At 37.6% G+C, this 25,369-nt stretch overlaps 1 protein-coding gene across 1 annotated transcript; it reads left to right on the forward strand.

Moving 5' to 3' along the window:
* Positions 1-1,677: 1,677 nt before the first annotated feature.
* SPI1 (Spi-1 proto-oncogene) lies at positions 1,678-23,731 on the forward strand. Its single transcript, XM_027704923.1, has 5 exons — positions 1,678-2,031; positions 8,196-8,289; positions 15,605-15,792; positions 19,903-20,059; positions 20,716-23,731. The coding sequence occupies exons 1-5, from the start codon at positions 1,987-1,989 to the stop codon at positions 21,030-21,032; spliced, it is 801 nt and encodes a 266-aa protein (XP_027560724.1). The 5' UTR covers positions 1,678-1,986; the 3' UTR covers positions 21,033-23,731.
* The last annotated feature ends 1,638 nt before the right edge of the window (positions 23,732-25,369 follow it).

Below are 25,369 nucleotides of genomic sequence, written 5' to 3' on the forward strand. Positions count from 1 at the left end.
GGTAATTTCCTGTGCTAAAAGACAGTGCAGAAATATCCTCCAGCCTACGAAATATAGTTGCATTCCACTTTAATAGAAGCCTCTCTGTGTAAAACACTGTTTTTAAATCTTTCAGAAGCTGCTTAAGATATCTTTCAGAGTGCCATGAATCAGATAGCATATCTTCTTTGTTCTGAATAGCCTTTTTAATAGACACACAATTTCCACAGTTGCTTTTATCACCTATTATTCAATTACCCACTGTAAGATTTGTGTGTGCTATTGTTCACTCCTGTCTCCTCTGTTTGCACTGAGTTTTATCATCTGAGCTATAATTTACTTCTCTCTCTTCCCCCCAGAACATTTGCTCACTTCCAGGCTGGTATCCAGGGGGAGACTTGAGAATCATCTCAGAGACAGAACCGGACTGTTAAGCAGCTTGCTTATTCCTAGGTTATAATCAAGAATTCATGATATGAATAAAATAAGAATGAAATGCTTATGTATCACCTCATGCTGACAAAATTCAGTTTGGGGCTTAAAGAGTTAATCTCCCATCATGTTCTTGATGTTATCCCATCGCTAATATGGTTTGCTTGTTGAGTTCCTGAGGCTGGGGAATGAGAGGAACTTGTGAGCGGTCTCTGGTTTTACCAGTGTAGAGGGGAGGAAGTCTGTAGTGGCTGAAATTCCCCCTCACACATAGACCCAGGTGAGTGGTGAACAGGCTGCTTTCAAGAGCAGAACCTGTGGCACATGGGCATAGATTGAAGGGGAACAACCCAGACAACGAAACTTCGCTTTTCCAAGACATTAGTAGCTGACTGCGAAGCAAGAAGGCATATTACAGAATGAGAGTGTTCTCCCCTTGTAGACAAGGCCCATTCCCTACACCCTGCCCCCTGGCCCACTCACCCTTGCCACTGCCAGCACCTCTGTACGAAGGTCATTTTTTCACTGCAGCGAAATGCAAGTAGAACGGTGGGATGAAGAGTGTGGAGAACATCATGTGAGAAGAGCTAACACAAAATCTCGACAAGAAATTTCTGTACCTGACTCTTTAGACAGAAGTCTATAAATTTCATTCTCTACTTGCTGTTGAAGGCACTCAGGACCTGAGAGAAGTCGGGTCATTGCATGGGACATGTAATACTTTCTCCTTTTCCCTACTCACTTTCCTCTTGCAGGAGTTACAAAAGAAAAGAATCCACAAGAAACAAATAAGACAAAGTGTCTTTCACTGAACCAATTACTCTCTTGCAAAGTTTATGACAAAAGTCTCATGGGCATAACTTCAGTGTTTTGTATAAACCCAAGACTGTATATTCGAAACTGCATACTCTTTTTTTCCTACCTGCTAAGTATTGCCACGTAATTTCAACACAGGACTATTATTAAAGCAAGTCTATGCCACTGCACTCACCTCACAGAAGTTGTCAGGACTGTGTCTTTACGATATACCATTAAACCAGAGAACAGCACCATTATTATGGTTCATCTACAGTTGGAAGCACATAGTCTTCCACAGAGTGCTGCACCCATATACTTGTTTATTGGTAGCAGGCCCGAGCTCTGGGTATCTGATTATACAGTAGCACCTGCCCATGGCAGATCTGGCCGAGCACAGACTTCCTGCTGCAGCGCCGCAGCTCCATAAATGAGAGAGATTTATGCAAACTGGCTAAAGTGTGATGTCACAGCGCTCTGATAGACCCAGGGACTATCTTCCTTCTACAGACATTTGATAAAATCAGGAACTTCACATACAACTTGGGAAGAAGTTCACCTCAGAACCTATTAGGGCAAACTATGAAAACTTGTTAGGGTCCCTCTCTCCTGAGATCCACCACTGCAAAGGGACTTCACAGAGTCCGAGGATCTCAGCAGATCTCACTTTTTTCTTTTTTTCTTTTTTCTTTTCTATTTTTTTAATGTGATTTTTTTCAAGTCAGTTATGCTGGATGTTTGAAAACTGAATTAAGAAAAATTCACTCAGAAGTTGGCTGAATGTTGCAAGCTTGCAAAATGGAAGGATTTCCCCTTATTCCCCCTGTGAGTATATTGGGTTTATTCCTAATACGGATCATTGGGCTCAGTAGAAAAAGGCAAAGTAAACCAAGTATTATTACTTGAGAATATCTGTGTTTTGGTCTGTATTTGTAGTGTCAGGAAGCTTGGCTTAGGTCAGTCTATAAAACTAGTGACAACATGGCAGTGAAAGGGAAATTAACATTTCCTCCCCAAACTTGTATCTGATTTTGATCTCCATTTGTTTTCACAGATTAAATGTATGGTATTTTTGTACAGTACCAATATAGCAAGTCAGTAAATCTCTTTTCTTCAGTGTTGCCTATGTGATATAAAGCCAGCTCTCTTCAGATTGTAGTTGTTATCTGGAGTCTCTGACATAGTTTATGTATTTAACTGTCTACTAATCTGTGAGAGAAGAGTTGTTGAATGCTTATTTTGTGTATTGCAGTTTTTAGAACTCTGTGCTCTTTGAAATGATGGCATTTTAGTTTCTAACTTCCATCTTGTCTTGAACTGAATTCTCTTGAATTCACTTATCATGAAAAAGTAATTTGTGAAGGAGAGGAAAAAACCACACAGTCCTTATTTGGGAGTTTCAATATTTTCTCTAAGGTATAAATTTTTCTGTGTGCTTATGAGGCTGTTTTATCCTTTTCTTAACTCTGAAGCACTTTTGAACTGCTTTAGTTTATCTTATGGTGAGTTCAAAAATTATTATTTATGAAGAACATAATGTCACTAACCTGTTGTTCAGAAACAAACCTTAATGGGAAATCTCTAAGTAGAATGGATAAAAGAGGCCCTAACTACATTTCATTAGGTTTGTAGAAGCTGAAGAGGTGCCAGATCAGGTGGTTTACTTGGCTTTTTATGTGGTAGATGACTTACAGCAATTGCTATACATGTGTCAGAGCACAGAAAGAGACAATGCAGTTTTTTTAACAAAAACCTGTATCGAGTTTTCCATTTGTCTTGTCCCATTTAATGAAGGCTAAAGTCATATTTCCTTATCTTCCATCCAGAACAACGGTTCTTTGAATTCCTGTCATATTCGGTATTTATGCTGACTGAAAATATTTGTCTTCTTTTTGGGGGAGACTCTTTATTCTCTCAGTTTACCATCAGTGTCCCTGATATTCTCTTAATTTATCATCAGTGTCCCTGAAATCCCCTATCTACCCAAAGGGCAAGAAGACTCTAAAAATGATTTCTCTTAAGTACATGGAGTTGCCCAATGGAACTACTGCAAGTGCACCAGAATAAAAATCTGAAAAGAAACTGAGAAAACGAAAAAGTACACAGAGATTTCTCAATGTGTTACTTGTTGGGCTTAAAAAAAAAAAAAGCAACATGAATCTTGTCTTCAACCACCCCAGAAACAAACATCTCCATAAAAAAAAAAAAAAGTGATTTTCTGTCTGTTCATTCACTCATAGACAATTTTTCTGGACTCTTTTTTTTCAGTATTTAGTTCCAGGGCATATATTAAATAAATGGATTGAAAATCTAACACAGTTTCACCCTTATTCTAACCTGTGTTGCAGTTAATATTCTGTCTGAACTCCTTTCAGATGAAAAATACAACAGGCACTGAAAATACAATTACACCTTACAGAAGCACTTGATAGGGCAATTTGAGTTTTATTTTTGTGAATAAAATGTCCAAAAATTAATAATTTTGTGGTTTGCACTTTCAAAATTGCTTTAAGTGCACTTTGGGCACTGCCAGCTAGAGACCGACATGTCTGTGTCTCCTGGGGCTTTTTCAAAGGGGAGACATAAGCCTGTTTCTAGGCAAGGGTTTCTGCTGCAATACTTCCCTCCTCCACCCCTCCCCGTTCAGTTGAGGGTGGGTCTGTAACTGCCTTCCTCTTGACTATGCTAGAAAACTCTTACCCTTCACTTGGAAAATGGTTTAGGTTCATTATTTAAGTGACTTAGGAGTATTCTTTCTTCATCTCAAAATTAGGAATTTTGTATAGGAAGTTCTGCAAACTGGGTCCATGTCTTCCAATGCATGAAGAATTAAGTTGTGCTATGAGTTAAAAAATTATTAATTCAAACACATTGACTTAAAGAGGGTCCCAGTTATATATGAATCTCTAAGTAGCCACCTTTGGCTACTTAGCTGTAGTCACAGCTTTGAATTAAGTATTTTTGCGTGAGAGCAAAAATGCCCCACAGAAGTACTCTGTTCCACATAACTGCATTGCCAACACGGTCCAGTGAGGCTGGCCCAATGAGTAATCATGCTAATATTTTTACTCATCTTTCTAAAATAGTTATACTGTAATTTGTTTCCAAGGAAATACAGTTAATCTTGGCCTTAAAACTTGGCAGCACATCACTGGAAATTGTGTGAAGTATTTCTGAATCACGTGCCAGTGAATAGTTATATCAAGGTAACAAAAAAAAGATCATCATTTAGTGAATTTACAATTGCCTGGAATCATCTGACAAAGTCTTGGTGAATAACAAGAATTTTCAGACTGCTATTAAGTTCAATATATCTCTCTTAACCAATGCCAACCATGCTTTCTCTGAGTAGTTTTGTGGCTTTTCCCTAGAGTTTCAGGCAAAGATGAAAGATGAAGGCCACTCTTCATTTGTCAAAGTCTGTGACAATTATGAGTTCCTAACAAAGCTTTCTGTCACTCTTTTACATGAAAACAATTGATAGCTTGTCATCAGTTATATATTACATTGTAACATAAGCCATTCTTTGCTTTTTGTCATGGGAAACAAAACAGTTCAGTGTCATGGAAGTGCTATCAGTAAGATGATGAAATGAGCGTGGGTGGGGACTTCCAGAGAAAGACAGGGCAAGTGGGTAAAGATTGGTAAAAGAGGCAACAGCAATACATGGAGAAGCCTCTTCTCTCTAACTAGAGAAAGAGGTTTTAATGAAACTTTAAAAAAAAAAAAAGAACTACAACCCCCCCTTAAAAAAACCAGAAACAATTAAAAACAGGTTATTGGAAATAGCTTCTCTAATGAATAGGAGAAAAAAATCCCACCTTCCCACAGGATAATCAGAGAGAATACATGCTATACTATCTCCTTTTACCACTATCTGATGAAGTTTGTGATAAACAAACTTTTAAATATTTAATATACATCTTCCCCTGTTAGTTATTGTACTTTTGAAGATCAGACACTAAGATGGAAAACAGTGCCATTACAAGTCATTTGTGGGGACGGATTGGTCCAGGTTGCATGACTTAACAAGGATATACACATACATATTTCATCAAATGGATCACTGCACAGAAAACTAATTCAAGGACAAAAATTCCAAGAATCCATACTAAAGACATTTTAAGCCCCAAATTTTTAAAACAGAGCTTATAGTACCCCAATGCCCTATATAAATGCCCTTTCTTAGATGTTGAGTATCTGCAACTCCCTCTGCAGTCAGCTGGATCTGTAAATATTAAGTGAATCACTGTTTTAAGAGTCTATTTAGCACACCTTCCTTTAGCTCTAATCATTGAATACACATCTGAACTTGTAAAAGGAGCTTTTGAACGGTAAAATACTTCATTCTCAGCTCAGACTGTGAGACACTATTGCCTGTTAATGTATATTGGTCTGAAATGGGGGAGTTGGAAAATCCTTGAGAAGAGACAACAAAGGAAAAATATAATTAGGAAAAGTCAAATATTCTTTCCTGTGTCTAAAATGTGTATTTGTTATCTACTTTTGGACTGATGCTTGGCCTTGCCGCCAAGCTATACTTCTGTAAAGATGTGAGTGACAGATACTTTGATGTAGCTGCGGAAATTTTAACAAATTAAGCCTAGATTGACAGGAAACTGATCCTTTAGGAAATTCGTTTACTTTTGGCTAAATAATTACCAGAGTTACAAGCTTGGATGCATTTAAGTATGATTTTTTTTATATATATAATTTCTGTCAGTTTCTAGTATTTTAGTTGAAAAGAAACAAAGATTTTTCTTTCAAACTATATACATTTATACGGCTTTTTTAACCTCCATTTTTCCCAACTAATATCATACGCATTATCCATTTGGATGTTGAGGTCTCCCCTTTCATACAATATGAATGCTTTCCTTTGAGTTATAACAAATTTACCATAATGAATATGAAGGCACAAGTTTATATGTTTTTCAGGTTGGTGTTACTTAACAGGAAGCATATATTTATAGAAAGGAAATAGGGGAGTGGGTGAGCTAATTTGCAACGATAATGAAAAGTAGAAATTCCATTCAGAACTTTATCCTAAAGAGAGCAAACTACAGTCTCATTACTTTTTCTTGTCAGAGATCGGAGTACACCAAAGGTCAAAGGAATGGAGATGAGTAAATACATATAACCATAGAGAGAACACCAAGAAAATACATAGAGAAAAGCCAGAGGCATCAGAGAGAACGCACATTGTACTGTCTTCTTTGACTACCCCTCTGAAATCTGGAAAATAGCTTATACTTAGCATTGAATCTCTGTGTAGATGAAGGGCAATTCTATCAGAATCACACAGATTTGGAAATGGAGACTGCGTCTACGTCCTCTGGAGACTAGAAATGAAAAGAGTCTCTTCACTGATATTCCTGCTGTGGAAGCAATTAAATGACAGTTTGCCCCTTTTCTTTAGTCTTTCTTTTAGATTGTCTTTATTGTGGGTTGTCATCTTCTCAAGATTGCCCCAAAGCAATTATCCTCCACCAACAACTATATTTGGAGCTGCCAGCTAGGCAATGGATTTTCTCCTGAGTCTTTGAATATTCCATGGATCTGATTCCCAGTTAGTGTGTATTTTCTGGAAGCCATGAACTTTCAGGCAATCTTACCAGTGCCTTTTAATTATACATTAATACAGCACATGACTGCTACTAAGGATTAACCAAGGTCAAAAGTAATTTCTGAAAGTTTGGTTTTTTGTTTGTTGCTGTTTTGGTTTGGTTTTGGTTTTCTTGTTTTGGTTTTGGGTTTTTTTGGGGGGTTTTGTATGTGTTCTAATATCTTAATCCTCAGAAAAGGACAATCTTTAAATTCCCAAATTCCAATAGAAAGCACTGAAGGAGTTAACCAGAAGAATTAAAGAAAAAAGTCTTTTCCTTTCTCTAGCAGCTTATCTACTACCTCCATCTGGATTTTAATGGCAGCTGCTACCTTAGGTTTTGTGTTCTCAAGTAGTCTAGAGAAGGAAGAAAAAGAGAAGCTTGCCTGCATTTCTGTCATGGTGTAACAATAGCATAAGCCTACAAAATGCAGATGTTCCAAAATGAGACAGATTCAGGGAGGGAGAGAAAGGATTTGAGATACACAGATAGGTATATGAACATATAAACATAGGAACACAAAAAATATGTCCATCATGTAAGTTATCATGTTGTTTTATATATTTGCCCTTTAAAGTTAGTTATGCTGAAGTCATTAATAGAATTAAAACGTTACTAGAAATAATTTCCTTTCAAAAGAAAAAGCAAGAAGGTGTTTGAGTTATCCTTTGCTGTTGACACCACAAGAATTTGTTCAGATTGGAAGAAAATATTGTAACAAACTTAACTGGACTAAAGTTTAACGAAACCCCATGAAGTACATTGTCCTTCTCTAACTCCTCACTCTGGAGAATAACAAGAAGGAACATTAAGTGGAGCAATGAAACTGTGCAAAACTAATAATAAGCAGATGACCTTAATTTCAACAACATAAAATCCTAATCAATATTCATACTGAAATACTAGGCCTGGGGAGAAAGAGAAGTGGGAAAGTAACCCCATATCACCTGTTCTAAGATAGAGAGAACTTTAACTCTACAGCTAAGCATCCAGTAGGTCACAACTCAGTATTTGCTACTACCAAAGAAAATATTTCCCTGCCATGCTGTGCCTGATGTCCACAAGGGCTCTAAGCAGTATCCTCAGAAGGCCTAAGTTTGGGATACTAAGGACTTGTGTATTACCACAGAACAAGTTCTGCTACACAGACTGGGTGTCTTTTCTACTGGGATTACTCTTTTTCCTTTTTTTTTGTTTTCAAACCAGTGTTTGTTTTCAAACCATGCATTTTATTCCTGCTGATTCAAAAATAACTTGAAGTCTCCCCTTTCTTTCCCTAGGCAGTATAAAATGTGTTGGCATCACCCCTTCACTAACTATGTGAATAATTTGGAAGGGATTTGTGTAAACTTATGGTTCTAAAAATTCCTCTTCTTTTTACAGCCCTCTGAAGATATGGTACCCTATGAGTCAGACCTCTACCGACAGCCCCATGACTATTACCAGTATCTCAACAGTGACGGAGAGAGCCATGGTGGTAAGTCAAAAAATATCTCCTTGGAGCATAAAATCTCATGGAACACAGATTTAGGACATCTAAGGAAAGAACAAATTTGTTGCAGTGATCTATAATGTATAGACATATATTTTCAAATCAGAAACCAACATTATTTTATTCCGCTTAATGGTACTGTTCCAACCCAGCAACTGCAACAGGGTTTCTCTGAAAGAGAATTTTAGAAAGCACTGTATGTTGCAAAGAGCTTCCAGGAAGGTAGGATCTCATGATCTCTATCCTTCATTATCTTTGCTGTATTTTTACTTTCCTCTGCAGATCAAAAGCACACATCTTGTTTCACAACTCTTTGAGAACATGGATTTGCAATACTGTATTTCTCTTCTTGTTTTCCCATTTCCAATTCCTATCTGACTTAGGACCTAGATAAACTATTTTTGCCTTTATTTTAATTAGATTTCTTTGATATTTGGCCTTTTTTAACTCCATGTATTTCTTTCTTTCTTTTTATGTCTTTTGCATGCTGCCACACCTAGCTTTAACTTTCACTCTTCCTCCAGTACACCCAAGTACTTCCTCTCTCTAAATCTATGTAAAACTTCCTTGTAGCTGTTTGTATGTAAACACAGCTCAGTATAAAAATGCTGTATAATTGTTTATTACTTCAATTTGTGTACATGATTTCAAAGCTTTGGTGTCTATATTTTGATGTTTTCTGGGCACTGCACTGGACTCTAAATCAATGCAGAGGTGAAGTCTTGTTTTGTGAATTTTGTCTCCTGTGAAATACAATGGTCCAGCAACACCACCCTGGAAATACCTGAGTCAATATTGACTCAGGAAGGAAAATCACCGTTCTACTGTATTACTTGTCACAGTCCCTGCAAATCCTGGAGTTTCCCTGAAAGATTCCCACTGATAGAGCAACTAGACCCATTTCTGTTTAATTTAACACATTAACTACTCACAGCATAGCACTGTTTTGTCTGTGGCAGCAGAAGCTATTTTAAGGAACAGTGAGTTACAGAAGAGGATCGTTCTGAGCATTTAGCTGAAAAAGATACCTACCTAAATTTGTTCTCTACATTGCATTCAAGAAATGCCAATGGCATTCTTAACACCTGGAGACAAAGAATTAATTCAGTTTTTATAAGTTATCTCATGGCATCTATTAGTCACACTAATCAAACCCAGCAAATTCCGCATGGAAATTCAGGGTTTTTACATTATACCCTGTAGCTGTTTACACACTCATAAAATGAGGATAACATTGATTATCTCAAAAGGCAATTGTGACAATTAAACAATAAATATAAAAGATGCCTAGTAGGACAAAGCACTGGGAAATAACTTTTCTGTCATTACATCTAGGCTACCTCAAGCAGAAACATCTCTTTATTTTTCATAATTTTATTATCCCATCTAGTTTACTTCCCAATTTTCCTGTTGGAAGGCTGTTCCTAAGGTACATTTCTCAGATCATTAACATGTTTTTACTCATCCTAATGAACACAACAAGAACTGAGTAGTCACCAATACGGGTTATAGTCTAAGCAGTACCTAAACACCTACTTTGAACAGAAATTTGTCTGTTCCCAAAGTTGTGCTGCATTTGTCCAAGAGACCCAAAAACCCCCTGTTTAATGTTTTAAACTCCTACAGTAAGTGGTTATGGAAGAGGCAACTTGAGCCCAGCCTGAACATTTCAATCAAATTTTTATTTATGAAAGTAACCATGTTGTAGTAGGTTGTGTCTAAATATCTAATGTGCCCTATGCTGTCCTGCATTTCTCACAGTCCAAAAAAGCAATGAACAACCAAAGAATACAGATGAAGACTGAAAACCACAAATTAACTAACGCATTTTTCTTCTTTCTTATAAACACTGAAAAACTGAACTTTGGCTTTCTTTTTGTTTACATGACAGAAGTAGTGGATCTTGAGAAGAGCCGTGCAGAAGAGTAGGAAAGGGACGCCACAAAATACTTTCAGAAATACGTACTAAGTGTTCAGAGCAATGAGGATAAAAGCACGGTGATTGAAAAATGGAGGGGAAACGGAATAAATAAAGTGCTGCAGTGACAGCAGTGAAAGAGACAGAACCTGATCAGATGGGGGGGGGAAAGTAGAAAAAAGAACAGTTGTGAGAGAGGAATTCAATTTGGGGGACAGTGAGATCACTGGCAATGCACAGAAAATAATTTTGCAGGTCACTCAGTAGCACTATGGACCTCAATGTAAAACTACCAGTTAATGTAAATAGATTATACTAGACAGAATAATACTTCTGATTATGCCGACGATGGACTGCTAAAGAAATAAAAAGTTTTCCTCAAGCATCAGACTACTTCTCTCTCACTGCTAGCAAATTAATTTTGTGAAAGGGAGATGGCAACATCTTAATCTGTAGGTCTGTGCTGCTTGCGTTACTGTCACTTTTCTCAAACACAATGCTGAAGGCAACCCTTACTCCATATTTACATGAAGAGGCATAAAAAGCACACAAAACAGTGTGCCACTAATATAATATGTAGGAAATCTTTGCCATTAAGTGAACAGTAGATTCAAAAATGCACCATAATATGTTCATCACCACAGATATTGTGTGCAATTATTTTGTATACTGCAGTTCAGCTATTTTTTAAATACTGTAATAAACATAGAGACACAGTCATGCAGGACAGAAGCTACTTCAAGTGATCATGTATTAGTCCAACACCCAAGCCTGGGCTTGTAAGTCCGTAAATGTAACACAGCATACTTTGTAACACTAATGCAATCTTAGTAATTACAAAATTCCACTGCAGCTTTGTCTCCAAGTTATTACTAAACATTATTGGTTTAGGAAAAATCACTTTTTGTGTGAAGCTGAATGCTGACCCTCGTTCGCTTTGTTGCTAGCCTCATGGAAATTACTAGATTCCGTGATCGGGGGTTTTATTTTTGTCCCACCTCCTGGAGTAATCTGGTCATTTAAGAATCCAAGCTTTCATTTTGTTAGGATCCTGGCTTACGCAGAAGTGGAGGAAAGTCCAAACATGTGAATATTAGTCTTAAATGCTGTATGAAAGAGAGAAAGAATTCCAAACTTCATTAAAAAATCCCCTTCCCTCAAAGCCATTCTCATGATTTGTTGGGGTCTGACTCATAGGTATTTAAACATTTGGAATTATTAAAATAATGAAGTTTGTAAAGTGGGAGCTAATGAGATCCTAATGTTATAGATAAGACTGGTGCCCTGCCTAGAAGCACAGCATTTCTCCCAAGAATGATTCTGTTCAAGACATTAATCAAGACATTAATTTTCCAGTGTCTTTCAATATTTTTCTCATTTCCTCCATGGGGTTTTTCCTTAACTTGTTTTTTCAGATGTCGGAACATGTAAGCTATGCAATATGGGACTGTGTAAGAAACCCTCTCCCAGTTCATCATGTGTTGGAAAATCTGTACCACCCAGGGCAGAACCACCCAGAAACACTAGCCCAGCCCTCACAAGTACAGCCATGCCAGCAGTCGTCTCGTCAGACAGGGCAGAGTGCTGTGCTGACAGAGCTGTTACATTTCCGGTTCAATAGCTGGCTCATGAATTTCTGCATGATTTTGCACTGTGTAATGCCAATTTAGCCTGTTGCTCCACTTTTATTATAAATACCTTCCTTAAGCTTATTTCAAATTCTAACTGCTGGTTCTAACATTATTCAGCTATTACAAGAGCAAAGCAATTTACAGTGATTAGAAGATAATGGAGAAAGTTCAGTCACGTTTTCTCACTCATGAAGTGAGAATCTACCTCCATAGCAAATACTAACACAATGCCTTTAGGTCCACTAATGCTTCCCAACAGGCTAACATCCTCTCTGTCATGGGAGGGAGCTCAGAATCCGTGACTGTCCTTCCTCTAACCTTTCACTACATGCAAGACCAAAACAAACATGATCTCCATGTCTCTAAAAAAGAGAATTTTTTTCACATCCTCTTTCACTTCACACGAAATGTCTCATAATGACTCCATTGTGTAGCTATAGCTTGGTTTTTAATGACATTTTCCTTTACCCAAAGAAAAGACACTCTCCATTTCTATAATTTTTCTCTCCTGGTTTTTTTCTTCCTTCTACCTTCATGTTTTAGAGAAAACAACAGAATTGCTATGTGTTACTGCTGTGATACTAACAAAGAACAAAGAAGTAAATAGTTGCTGATAACTCGAATATCAGCAGACACAGACATTTGGATGATTTTTTTTTTTTGTATTTTCATGTGCAATAACTTCACCACAGAGGGGCTTGTGGAGACAGATCCAGAATTTCTCTTTTAATGTTACTAAACCAATATTATTTTTCCTAACCATCACTGGAAAATTATAAATAATTTAGAAAGAAGTAAGGACCTTTCCTCCTGTCACAACTTGAATATTTGGACAAAATTATGTTGAATTAATTTCTGACAGATTTATTTTGTAATGTAATATTATTATGTGATCACTTTAAGTCCTAAATGCTGTGTTAATAGTACTGTTCTATTACTGATTTTTACAGCAGCACCTAAATCCATCACAAAGAAATTTAGTAATGAATAGGGTAAATAGTAAATAGTGATTAATCTTAGTATGCATAAATAGTGTTCCATAGGTTAATTTATTTGCCAAGGGAAAAGTTTAAAAAGTTCTGGAGCAGCGGTAACCTTGTCATAGGCTTTAAAAAACTAAAGGGTATCTTACAGTATAGAAATATGACTGACGATAAAAGAACATTTTAGAAGAATTCAAAGTAGACCACTCGGAGCAGGCACAAATACTCGTGGCTATGCATGTTGGAAATGGTCTGTGTTCTCTCTTGACCACTATAGTTGCTGCTAGTAAGAAATTCCACAGCTGAAGACCTACCATTGACAGCCTGAGACCTTTCCCTGAGCTTTGTCATCCTAACAATTATGCATTGATCTCATTTTCTGTTATAGATTATCAGTGACAAGGGGTCTTTGGGAATATACATTGCCATCTGACAGAGCACTTTCCGCACAGTGAGCTGAGCCAGATCATTTTAAGGAAGAAGAGTTTAGATTACTCCTGCAATGTATTCTCAACACTTTAGTGTGCAGGGCTGCCCACGGTATATGGGGCCTCAGTGGTTGGCTCTACTTAGAGAAATCTGTGGTAATTTAACACAGAAAAAACACAGGTTAGTGTGCCTCAATCTTCTGACTAAATGGAAAAATTTCACACTGAAAGTGCCCAAAGCTTCCTATCAAGACACAGCCTTAGACAGTCTATGGATTCAAACTCACACACTGACATTTCCTGGGTTGGTGCAGATGTGGATGTAAAAATATCTGGGTTCTTTGCACTCATAAACCCCAATTTTTTACCAGAGAAACCAAAATTTTTCTCTAGCACTACAACATGAAGAAGTGCTGCCGTGTATTCTAATTACCTTAATGCTATAAAATCCATACACAGCCCACAGAAAGCGCCACACAAAAAAACAAAGAAATTACAAAGTAATGCAGCAGCTCCCTGAATGCTTTTATAAGCACCTTTCTACCCCTTTCTTATGCAGTGAGGTGATTTATCCATGAATCAGAAAAGTAGGAAGGAAAAAAAATAAGCCCTAGTGTCATAAATTGTCTGATAGAGCCTTCAAGTAAATTTCTTCTGGTCTGAGCATAAAGGCAGCTAAAAGAGCATACAACTCTTTAGGTACAACTATTTTTGATATAAGCATATCACTGAGTTCCCTCTAAAGCAAGCCAAATTCTAGTTACTCTCCTGCATTTCAAATCCTCCATGAGATTAGACTTAACTGTTTGAAGCGTAAGTGGGGAAGGATGAGGAGATAGAAGCTGAAAGAAAGAATGAAACTGGTATTTCAGAAAAATATTCATAGCACATTAGTGTCCAGACAATGTCATACACAATAACATCATATTCCAGAATGAAACAATTGTTCCTCTATAAATTCGGTACAACAACACTTAGAGCAATATGTTTAGTTCTGTCCATCATGTTATCAGAAGGATGTTAGCAGCTGGGAGGGAGCTTGAAGAAGTGCACAAGTAAGATTAGAGTAGTGAATATAGTGATTTATATTGAAAGACTGAGACCTAAATACATGCAACTGGGTTAAGTGATAATTAGAAGGAGATTGCAAGGGTACATGACAGTAACCTGAAAACATGTGAAGGGTAGGACAGAAATTATTTATAATAATACAAGAGAAGAAAACTTGGTATAGTAAGGAATAAATTAGGACTGCTATACTGAATACAATAAAGATTTCAGCCAGGCACAAATGATGCAAGGAAAGTTAAAGTATGGAAGATTAGTTTCTGTCTCAGTCAAAGCAGAGGACGTGATGCTGACGTTGATTTTAAAAACAGGTTGCACATATATGTGTGCACAACTAAGTATGCAGCTACTGCCTGTAAGAGAGAAATAGAATTTACAGTGCTCCACATTTCTTCTAAAAGATTTTAAATTTTGAGCAGCAAATATGAAATTCTAAAAAATTTAAAGGCTTATGTTGAAGTGAAAAAACCCCAGAATCTAAAACTGAAAATTATATGGAATTTAGTTTCAAAGGTAATTGAATCAGGAAACAGGATGGTGGTTAAGTACTTCTTTATGGTTTTGAAAAAAAAATCCAAATTGTCACAGGCATTTCAAACATTCTGAAGAGATAAAAATGGTCGAGAAAAAGTCTGCATCAGAATTTAGCCACACTGTAAACAACATCCACCAGACTGCCACAACAGTTTATCCTTTTATTTTCTAGTATTGCTACTTAAAAATGTGTGATATAACAACATGCGATAACAGAAAATATCTAAAAAAGTGCCTTTTCTGCAGCATTCCTGAAATTTTGTTAGCAGAGGAAAATAAAGACCGAAGATAACTGCAGAACAACCTTTAAATTTTTTCCACCTCCTCATTTTCATGCCACGAGGAAGAGTATAATAAGAATATGACAGTATATAAATCAGTAGAATTTGTTGCCTCAAGAATGAAAATGTCTTGAAACTTGTTATGGTCTTTTCTTGAGAAAGGTGCCACCATTATTGTCTTTTGCATCTTGTGCTAGATTATTGTTGAAATCCATCTTACCATCTAAGAGTATTGTCCTAATCGAAGTGGCTTAAGTATTACTTTCCGGCCACAGGAACTGATGAGACTAGGAAAAGAAACTTTACAGGGATCTATACAGATTGTCACTGGAGACAGGTCAACAGGGATGGTATGGAGAGAGCAGAAAGGACAGCAACAGGAGAAAGAATCAATGAAATCCAGGTAAATGCCAAATTTCTTAATCTTGTAATGACAATCTATTTTTACTTTCTTTAGATCATTACTGGGAATACCATCCACACCACATGCACAGTGAGTTTGAGACCTTTGGAGACAACCACTTCACAGAACTGCAGAGCGTGCAGCCTCCTCAGCTGCAGCAGCTGTACAGGCACATGGAGATTGAACAAATGCATGTCTTGGATTCTGCAATCCCAACCACACACATTGGACTCAACCATCAGGTATGGTTACCAGCACTTACTCAGAATTTCGGATGACAACTAATGCTAAGGAAAATAATGCATATGGGATGCATGCTCCTATATGAAAGAGATTGCTGAAATTAATTGCACAAATTCTTCCTGCACTTGATGTAAGACTCTTCATTCTTGGGACAAATGTGGTTTAAGTATTCTTTTTACCTAGATAATGAGAAGTCATGTTCCTCAAACTGTCTAAAAAGATAATTGCATTTTGTGGAGGTGTTTGGAATTTCAAATTTTTGTTTAAATTGGAATGAAAATCAACTGGTTTGTAATTCTGCAGACGAACTGGATCTGAGAAGCTTTGCAACATCCTAGCAAGGGTAGCTATGACTTCTGAGAAGTATTGTGAGCCTTGAAGCAGTAGAAAAGTTTTAAATATTTCCAAGGAATCCTGACAGTATTACATGACTTCTTGCAGGCTGAGAAGGACCTACTTGTACTTCTACATGGGAGTAAATAAGTCACAAGCCAAAACGCACTGTCCTGTCTTTGCTCAGATTTTACTTGAAGCCAGTCTTTTCCCTATATGAAAAAGATATGTCATTATGCAGTAAAGATAATTACTAAAGCACCAGTGAATTCTCTCTAATGCTGAAATTATAAGGGGTTCCATCATGCTGCAAAGATACTAAGCATTGTGGTTGTTGAGATCACATTTAACTCTTGATCCTACAAGAATGTGCCCAAAGTCATTTCTGGGAGCAGTAGAAAGCTGAGTGATCTTGTGCTAAGGAGTTTCCACAATGTCCTAAATACAAGACAGAGTAGAACTGAAGTCAGAGAAAAAAGCATTTGCTGATTACAGTTCTGCATATAAAGGTACTGTTGCTGAAACTTCATGAGACAAACCGCATTCATGGAGTTGTCATTTGGGGTTTCTTTGTTCAAAACAAACTGAAATGGTGTATAAATACTGTATTAACCAAAAAGAAAGAAGAGAAAAACAGGTGAGTAAGTTAACACTGTCCACAGGAAACTGACTGCAAGCCTTGAAAAAATCAGGAATAGAATATAAGATGTAGATCAAACAAAGAATTAGGAACAGAAAATTACAAATATAAAAAATGCTTCATGGAACAGCAGTCTGTGGAAAGTTTTGAGTCATTTCAGTTGCTCGCTGCAACTGCTAATACCTAATGACCAGCCACTATCTCTGGCCCAAGGGCAAAGGATGAAAATCAGTCCCTTTATGAATGTTTTTGGAAGCACAACAGAAAAACAAGAGGGGGCGCTTCTACTTATCCCGCTTCATTCTACTCAGCTATCATCTTTCATTTCAGGATGAAAGGCAGGGAACTAATCTTGTTACAAGTGTGGTCTCTCTCTGCCCCACCCCACACAAAGCTGCAGACGTTAGTAGGTAGAATTCATCATTACCCTCCTTTTCCTTACCAGCTGGGGGCCTTTGGCTTTTTACTTTACATTTCTTCCTACAGTAGCTCATGCAAATGGTACTTGCATGCTCTGAGTTGCACCCTCCAGTGTGTCTCAGTCACAGTCCCAGGCAAAGAAACAGAAGCAGGAAGCAAATTTAATTCTCCACTGAATTTGCCAGTTATTAACTACACCCAAGCTTGTCATGCAATATCAGAGTTAGAGTTTGCAAATAAAGGAATAACATTTAAAGATATTTCTTCAATTTTCTGTTGATATCACATTGTTTTGTGAAATCAAATTTGAGGCTTAAGCTGCTCTTGAACAAGATTTCTTTAAGAAGTTTTGTTAGCCTGAAAACAGGGGTCTTACAAATAATAATATAAGAAAAGAATATTAATTCTGGAGGCAGAATGAGAGAAAAGGTTGAAAAAATGTGAGAAGAACTTTAGAAAGAGGAAAACCTCACATGGGTGCCACAGCCCCTGAGACAACAACAGAATATGGAAAGTAGCTAATAGTTTCTTAAGTTTTCTCTTTCCAGAATTGTATTAGTAACCTGGCTCTTTTTAACACACGGCATGTCCTTTGTGGCTCTGTGTAACATAACTGTACCGGCCTATGTTGAGTTTCAGGTGAAAAGTAAGTGCAAGCAGAAATACAACAGTTGAGAAAAGTGGGGACAGCATGAGAAAAGCTTACTTAACTCCCCAGGCAGGCCTCTGCAACTACCTTTGCCTGTGAGACACTGTGCCCCTCCCTCCTCCACTGCACTCTCCCACCATCCCACTCCATTCCCAGAAGGGCAGTTTCCTTACTACCACACCACCTCCCAGAGCATTCCAGGTTTCCACAACCTTTTTATCTTCAGGGGCACCAATGCCTGTTCTCCTCCCCTGTAAGACACTGTCCCACCTTCTCATTCCCCTTCCCCCATGGCACTCTCTCCGTTCCTTCCTACCCCTGAAACTGCAGCTTTTTTAACTGTAAAAAGCTAAAGGTGACTCTGTGGTGAGGGCTGAAGTTTTGCTCTTGGGGATCTGGCAGGAAGCTTACACACACTCTTGCTCAATCCTGCCCTTCCTGCCCAATCCGCTCCAGCCAATCCGCCAACTCATTAACCGCCAGCTGCTGCACCCCAAAACCAGCCCTTTGCACACGCCTTATTGGGACATTTTAAGCTGGTGCAAAACTCATCTGAAAAGTACCACTCAGCAAAGTCCAACACGGGGTGGGTCGTGTGACTCATGAACACCCACTCCCCACTTCAGTGCCTTAAGTCCGAGGGGAAGGGTGCCAGGTTCAAGACATCCTTTCTTGGTGAATGAAAAGAAAAGTAGTTCAAAAGAAGCTCGCCTTCAAGGACTATTATCTGTCCCATTTCATGAAAACTACATTCTGTATGCTGCTGAGTTTGGGGGATGTTGGTTGGTTTTTTGTAATGAAGGAATTGGGTTCTTACTGCCTGCCCCTCAGACTAATCTGTTTTTCATTATTAAATAAGAAGCTGCCACAATTCGTGACTAGTTGTGATCCCTAGCAAACCAGATTGCAACTGAGAATTTTCAGAGCTGAGGTATATTCCACGCTACTCCTAACAACACCTCTATATAAGGGCAAGAGAATTTAACACAAAAAAACTTGCTTGCTAGATTTTCAGATGAGAAATCCCCATTAATGGGGAATTTTCAGATAGCCACTCAGGAAAACAGAATATAAGCCAAGATGGTGTATCCTTTATCTTGGTAATGGCCAGTCTTCGCGAACAAAGATTTTGGGAAAGGTCTTTTACCTTTCCAGCCTGCGCAATGGATTTTTTAGGTGAGACACAGCCTGCGCTGAACTGAGCCCACCCTTTAATCCTAAGGTTCATCTGCCGGGGCCAAGCAAGCCTGGACAATGGCAGTGAGGTCCTCAGGACGTAGGTTTGTTTAGAGTGACCTTCTCATAGATGGATGGCCTCACAGGGCTAACGAGCTCCATCTGCCCGGGGGACCGAGGAATCGAACCTGGGTCGCAGCAGTGAGAGTCCTGCATGCTAACCACTAGGCCACCAGGGGTCCCATCCTTTATCTTAGTGTTAAGGCTATTCCCCTCCTCATGGGGGAAATTCAAGACAGAAAGCTGACAGACCTGTGCAACTCCATCTCCAGATTTGGATGCAGTCCTGTAGGGATTCAGTGCTGTCAGAAGGTGCTGTGCCTGAGAAAGGAAGCGGACAACAGAGCCAAAGCCAGCCATACTAAGGCAGAACTTTTCAGCTCTTTCAAATTTAAAAGAATAGCTCTAGAAGGACTGTGTTAGAAAAAAGTTGTTCCCAAAAGCAGTTTTACTGTGGGGATAAGCAACAGGGATCAGAAAGGCATGAGGAAGAACGCAAGCTGTGGGGACATGTAGGGGAAGAGGGGCAATATTACTTGCATAGGATATAACATATGGGAAAGTTCTGACTTTAACAACCTTATTCCTCCTTCCTTCTTTTAAAGGTGCTTCGTTGTACATGTGTAAGTGTTGACTGTTATCTGAAAGTGTTTCTTAATTGGATGGTATTTATTATATATGTCAACAACCAAGTCACTCATCATTACACTAAACACTCACATACCTCTTATTCTCTCCCCCCTTTTCTCTGTAATTCTCCTCATTACATTTAATTCTGATGCTCAACTCTCTGTCACTTCCTCCTCCCTCTACAACTCTGTTCTCCAAAAGGTGTCCTATTTGCCCCGGATGTGCCTACAGTACTCCTCTCCACCTCAGCCCAGTTCTGATGAGGAGGACATGGAGAGGCAGAGTCCCCCATTGGAGGTATCAGATGGGGAGAATGATGGTGCGGACCCTGGGCCCGGAATTATGCATGGAGAAACAGGTCAGTGAAAACAGAGGGACTTTGTCAAGCCATGTGGTAAGGAGCTGTTTTATTACCTTGATGATAATTGTAGAACTGCTGTGCTGGTCTTCTATCCTACTGCCATAGGTTTCATTTCCCTGAGTCCTTGCACCCTTCTGTCTTCCTAATCTTTTACAGCCATAACTGTGTTTATATCTCATTTCTTCATGTACTCCCACTGCCTCTTTCTGCTTTGCTTATTCAGGCTTCCTGAATGGAAATTTCTACTCCAAATTCCATTAAGAGTTGGGGAAACCAAGGCAAGAAGGTGAAGCAAGAACTGATTTAAAAAAATATTTATCTCTCTTTGCTCAGTATCTGAGAGTCACATTCTGTATAACCGACCAAAAATAGATTTAGATTAGTGTCAAAATAGCAATATTTTTCAATTAGCTTCCAATTAGAAAATTAATTTCAGAACAAGGGTTTGGTCTTTGGAATTACTTATCCTTGCTTTTTCTTCTTGGTACATCAATCCACACTATGTCCTCACAGTGTTACACTGTCTGTTGTTATAAATGCTGCAAACTGAAGAAGTTACAAGCTAGCTGAAACAGTTATATACATTCTGCTGTTTCACCTGGAACTATACACAAATCTTAATGCTCCACTGGGTTTCTTTGACTCTCACACAGGCAGCAAGAAAAAGATACGTCTGTATCAGTTCCTTCTGGATCTTCTTCGCAGTGGGGACATGAAGGACAGCATCTGGTGGGTGGACAAGGAAAAAGGTACTTTCCAGTTCTCCTCCAAACACAAAGAAGCATTGGCACATCGCTGGGGCATCCAGAAAGGCAACCGCAAGAAAATGACCTACCAGAAGATGGCACGGGCTTTGAGAAACTATGGCAAGACGGGGGAGGTCAAGAAAGTTAAGAAGAAGTTGACCTACCAGTTTAGTGGAGAGGTGATGGGAAGGGGGGTCACTGATAGGAAGCATTATCCTCACTGAGGCCATGGGACTCTAAGCAAGAAAAATATTAAGACCTCCTGGCTGGATACCAGCAGAGGAGATGGACGCATCTTTCTCTTTGCTTCCTGTGCCCCCTTCTCTACCTTTAAACAGCCTTTACCATCAGATGTTTCTGGTACGAATTCCCTTCTTCAGCATCTGAGAATCCTAACCATGACAGAATTCTTTGCTTCCATCCTCCAAGTTGGACAGAGTTGGGAAATTTAAACAATGTACAAATATATTATTGTCAGGAAAGATTTCTTTTTTTGATTGTATTGTAACTAAAAAATACAGACGATGAAGTTTTGCCTCCAAAGGTGGTGCTGTGTCACCCACAGTGACACTGCGATAGCTTTCAGCTTTCAAACTAGCATTAATACAGGCTCTGCCGCAGCTCTCAAGGCTAGAGAGAAGTTTGCAGATCTTGGAATGATACTCGTTCTTTTAAATAGTAATAACATGTACATATTTAATAAAATTAGATATAATGAAGTTCTGGTATTTGCCTAATAAATGATTACTTCACAAACAAATCTTGCTCATTCAGTTATGCAGGTATAGCTCCTCTGTGATGTCTGAATAAAAGGCATGCAGGGTTATAGGGCCTTTTCCATCTGTTGCTACTTTTAAATTTACCTAGAAACACCGTCAGTGCTGTCAAACTCAGTAAAAAATACAATAGGTGAGATACATTACTGTGAAAGAGACCACAGTATTGAAGTAAGTTTAAAAATACATAGATATATAGATATATATATTTGTCACTATTTTTTTCGGTGCAAAGAAAACCCTGCCAGTTGAATAATTTCTATTAATGTATACCAAAAATAGCATTTATAGCTCCGTCTGGTCTAACATAACAATTAGCCATATTCTCCTGTGGTTTTCCTGCTCCTGTTGCTCCTTCTGGCTTTCCTCCATGGTGATATCTTGATTTTAGCTTATGAAACTTTCTTAGAATTAAGTTGCATTTAATCATGTCTTTGCAGAATTTTAATACAAAAGGGTTTCAAGATTTTAACTGTGGATGTTAGTCCCTCCAGTAAAACAACAAATAGTAATTAATAACAACTTCATTGTATAGATTACACTCAAAATGCAAAATAAAAGATAACTCAATACCTGAGATACCATGGTAAATTTACCCAGTACATCTAAACATGGAAATGAAAACCAAGGTCAACCAAAACTAAGAAAATTATCATTTTAAATTTTAACATTATTTAACATATCTCAACTGTTTTCAAGCACACAGAAATCCAGAAAACATCATGAATCTTCCAAAATATATGAGGTGAAATGAGACAGATCTAGAATGAAGAGAAGGGTTTTGTTTAACAGTATTGAAATGCAGCACATCATGCCAAATAAGACAATTTGGAAGTCATAAGTAACCTAACTAATTAACTTGAAATTTTTCAGAGCTTGCTCCTCACTGAAACCAAAAATCGTTGGCAGTGATGAGCTTTTTAGAGACTCGAGTTCTCAAAACTGTATCTAAACATAATCAGTGTTATCTACACTAACAATCTCACTGTGGAAGTGAAAAGTCTGGTGACATCACTGGGCTACAGTGTCTCCTTGGAGCCAAATAGGAAGAAGTTCCTTAAAAAGTTCCTTTATTTCCTTAAAAAACATCACAATGTGCTACTTCGCAGTTCATGAACATGATAAATATGTCAGTCAACAACAAAAATTAACTGAGAGTTAAAAGCAAGTAAGAGCTTCAGAACTTTCTCTATTCAAGATAAGAACGACAAATAGAAATTACCTTTCATGCTTATAAAAAATCTTGCAATCCAACTTCTAATTACTGGAGGATCATGTATACTCTCCTAGTCAAATATTTTTCATTCATTTAGGGTTAAGATAAGTCAAATCTATGAAACAAATTAAGAAGGTATTTTGTTTCTAAAATTCCACTGAAAAAATTTACCTCCTATAAACTCCATCTGCATCCATGTTGCAATTTTAGGATGGAGGTTGAAGACACTGGAGGCAGCTCTCAGAAGACTAGAACAACACTCAGCACTGACATAATATGGGTTTCTTCAATGCTGAACTGGAAACTCAGGACTTTTCTGCTTGGTATTGATGATGATTCTCCACCACTGACTTGGAATGAGAAAGAAATAAAAGACATTTGCACTCATCTGACTTGCAGACTTGATATTCAAGAAAACTAGAGTAATAATTCCTCTCTTCATAAAAATATCTTTATCACAAACACAGCTTGAAAAGCAGAACTGATCCTTCTCTGACGCTATAATTTGGAGGAGAAGGATCGTTTCCTCTTGCAGGAAAACTATGATAAATGGAAAGAGTCAAATAGTTAGTTAATTGTGGAGATGCTTAGGATATCACAAAAGCAATTTCAGGCTTATCAAAAGCTTTCTAAGATCAATGAGAACTACTTTTCCATTTTCTTAGTAAGTCTTGCATAAAAACCAATTAGATACTGGATAAATAATACAAAATTAAAATAAACATTCAGACAGAAACAACAAGAACTTTTAAATGAACTATTTGAGCACTGTGTATTAATATAAAATGTTAATTTAGAGCATCTACTTGTATTTGAATTAAAGAATTTGCATTTCATACTGCTTTTGACCACAAGTAATGTATAAATGGAAGAATCTGAGAAAAATATTTCAGGGGGCAGTATTATTTATAATTAAAACTTTTTAAAAATACTATTGAATATACTTTAACAAGCAGGTTTAAAATTTTCATTATTTCCAAAGTTGGAAACTTTTTCTCTTCCTCTTGTTAATGCTTTGAAATACTGTTTCTAAAAATATTTACTCCCCATCTGTTTCTGGTTAGGTTTTTCATCTGTGGCATAAAGAGTGAATAATCATGTGTTGCAGCTGTGAAAGAGACCAAATGATGATGCATTTCTGCCAAAGTACTATTTGTATCCCATACAATCCAACCATTCCAGATAGTAGGCTGTCTAATCAAGCTGAATTATCGCCATTCAGTTGCACATGCAAGCAGAAGTTCTTTGGCTGTTTTAAGCAAAATACTGTAATTAATATGACAAAATCACAGGTTCTGCAAAATTACAGAGGAGCAAGCATTCCATTTTCTCTGAAGGTGGTGCCGTACCAGACTGGCAGACATGCTGGAAAAAAGTCAATCAGGTCATTATCTGGAGAGATCACCCATGATTAGCGTAAGTTCATTGGAACATTTTGCAGCCCACTGCTGTTGGAGATCATCAATCCTCTTTCAAAGAAAGTATTCATACTACAGCTGGACATTCAACTTATATATGACCTTTGCAGCCTGCTTTAAAAACCACCTTTATTAGCTGCTGAGCGGTTCCTAATCAATTTTTGTGGAAAGATTAGTCAGAGAACTATTGCTGACCTAAATCCAAAATGCTGATTGTAAAATATTTTAGAGTCCTTCCAGCCATACATCAGAGGTGTAGGTGGTAGAAAAATTGCACTTACTATACTGAGGGATAATCTGCTTGTAATAATTTACAGTGATAGCATATATTTTTTAATTCTACTCAGTCAAAGAGAGTTTTAGACATTTCTAGATCTGAGCAATTACACACACCTACATCAGAGAGAAATGCAGTGAAAGGTGCTATTATTTGTTTTTGTCTGAAGCCCACATTTATCAAATCCTTCAAACTTCCTGAAAAATACATATATACATCTCTAATATATCTACTGGGGTTTTTTTGTCTCCTACTTCATGAAACTGTATCTCTATAACCTCATTTCAAAATGCATACACTGACAGAGTCTTATATCTGTATTTGTCTTCACTTGTTATTACAACAGGGCTTACAGTCTGTATTTTGCAGGTTTCTTTTCCTCAGCAAACCTGCCTCAGTATTTTTTTTCTGTTTGTATCACTTGATTTCTTCATCTTTCTTCCATTATGAAGTGAAAAAAATTCACTTCATAATCATTGAGCTTAATTCAAACTACAGTGCCAACTTCATAACTAGTACATACATCACAGTTCAATTCAGTCTATTTATACCATTTCTCTAAATTTTGCTTGTACTCTAAGTGCACATTGTAAATTCATAGCAGAGACTTTATTACTGATGAATATAAAATAAGCATTTTTTTCTTTGAGAATGTCCAGAAGAGTATTTTCTCAATGGAAATCCCACTCTAGTGTATTTAAAATTTATGGATTGCTGATAGAAAAACTATGATGGCGCAGACTGTGGGTACCAATTCCTAAATTTGCATTTATTTCTAATTTATTTTTGTGGAACTTGCTATCTCACCACATTTCCTTGTTCTAAGCAATACTCAAATCAGATTTACATAATTTTGCATACCCACATACCTAAA

Source organism: Neopelma chrysocephalum, unplaced genomic scaffold, assembly GCF_003984885.1.
Source record: "Neopelma chrysocephalum unplaced genomic scaffold, ASM398488v2 Primary Assembly neopelma1_24, whole genome shotgun sequence".
Taxonomy (NCBI): Eukaryota; Metazoa; Chordata; class Aves; order Passeriformes; family Pipridae; genus Neopelma; species Neopelma chrysocephalum.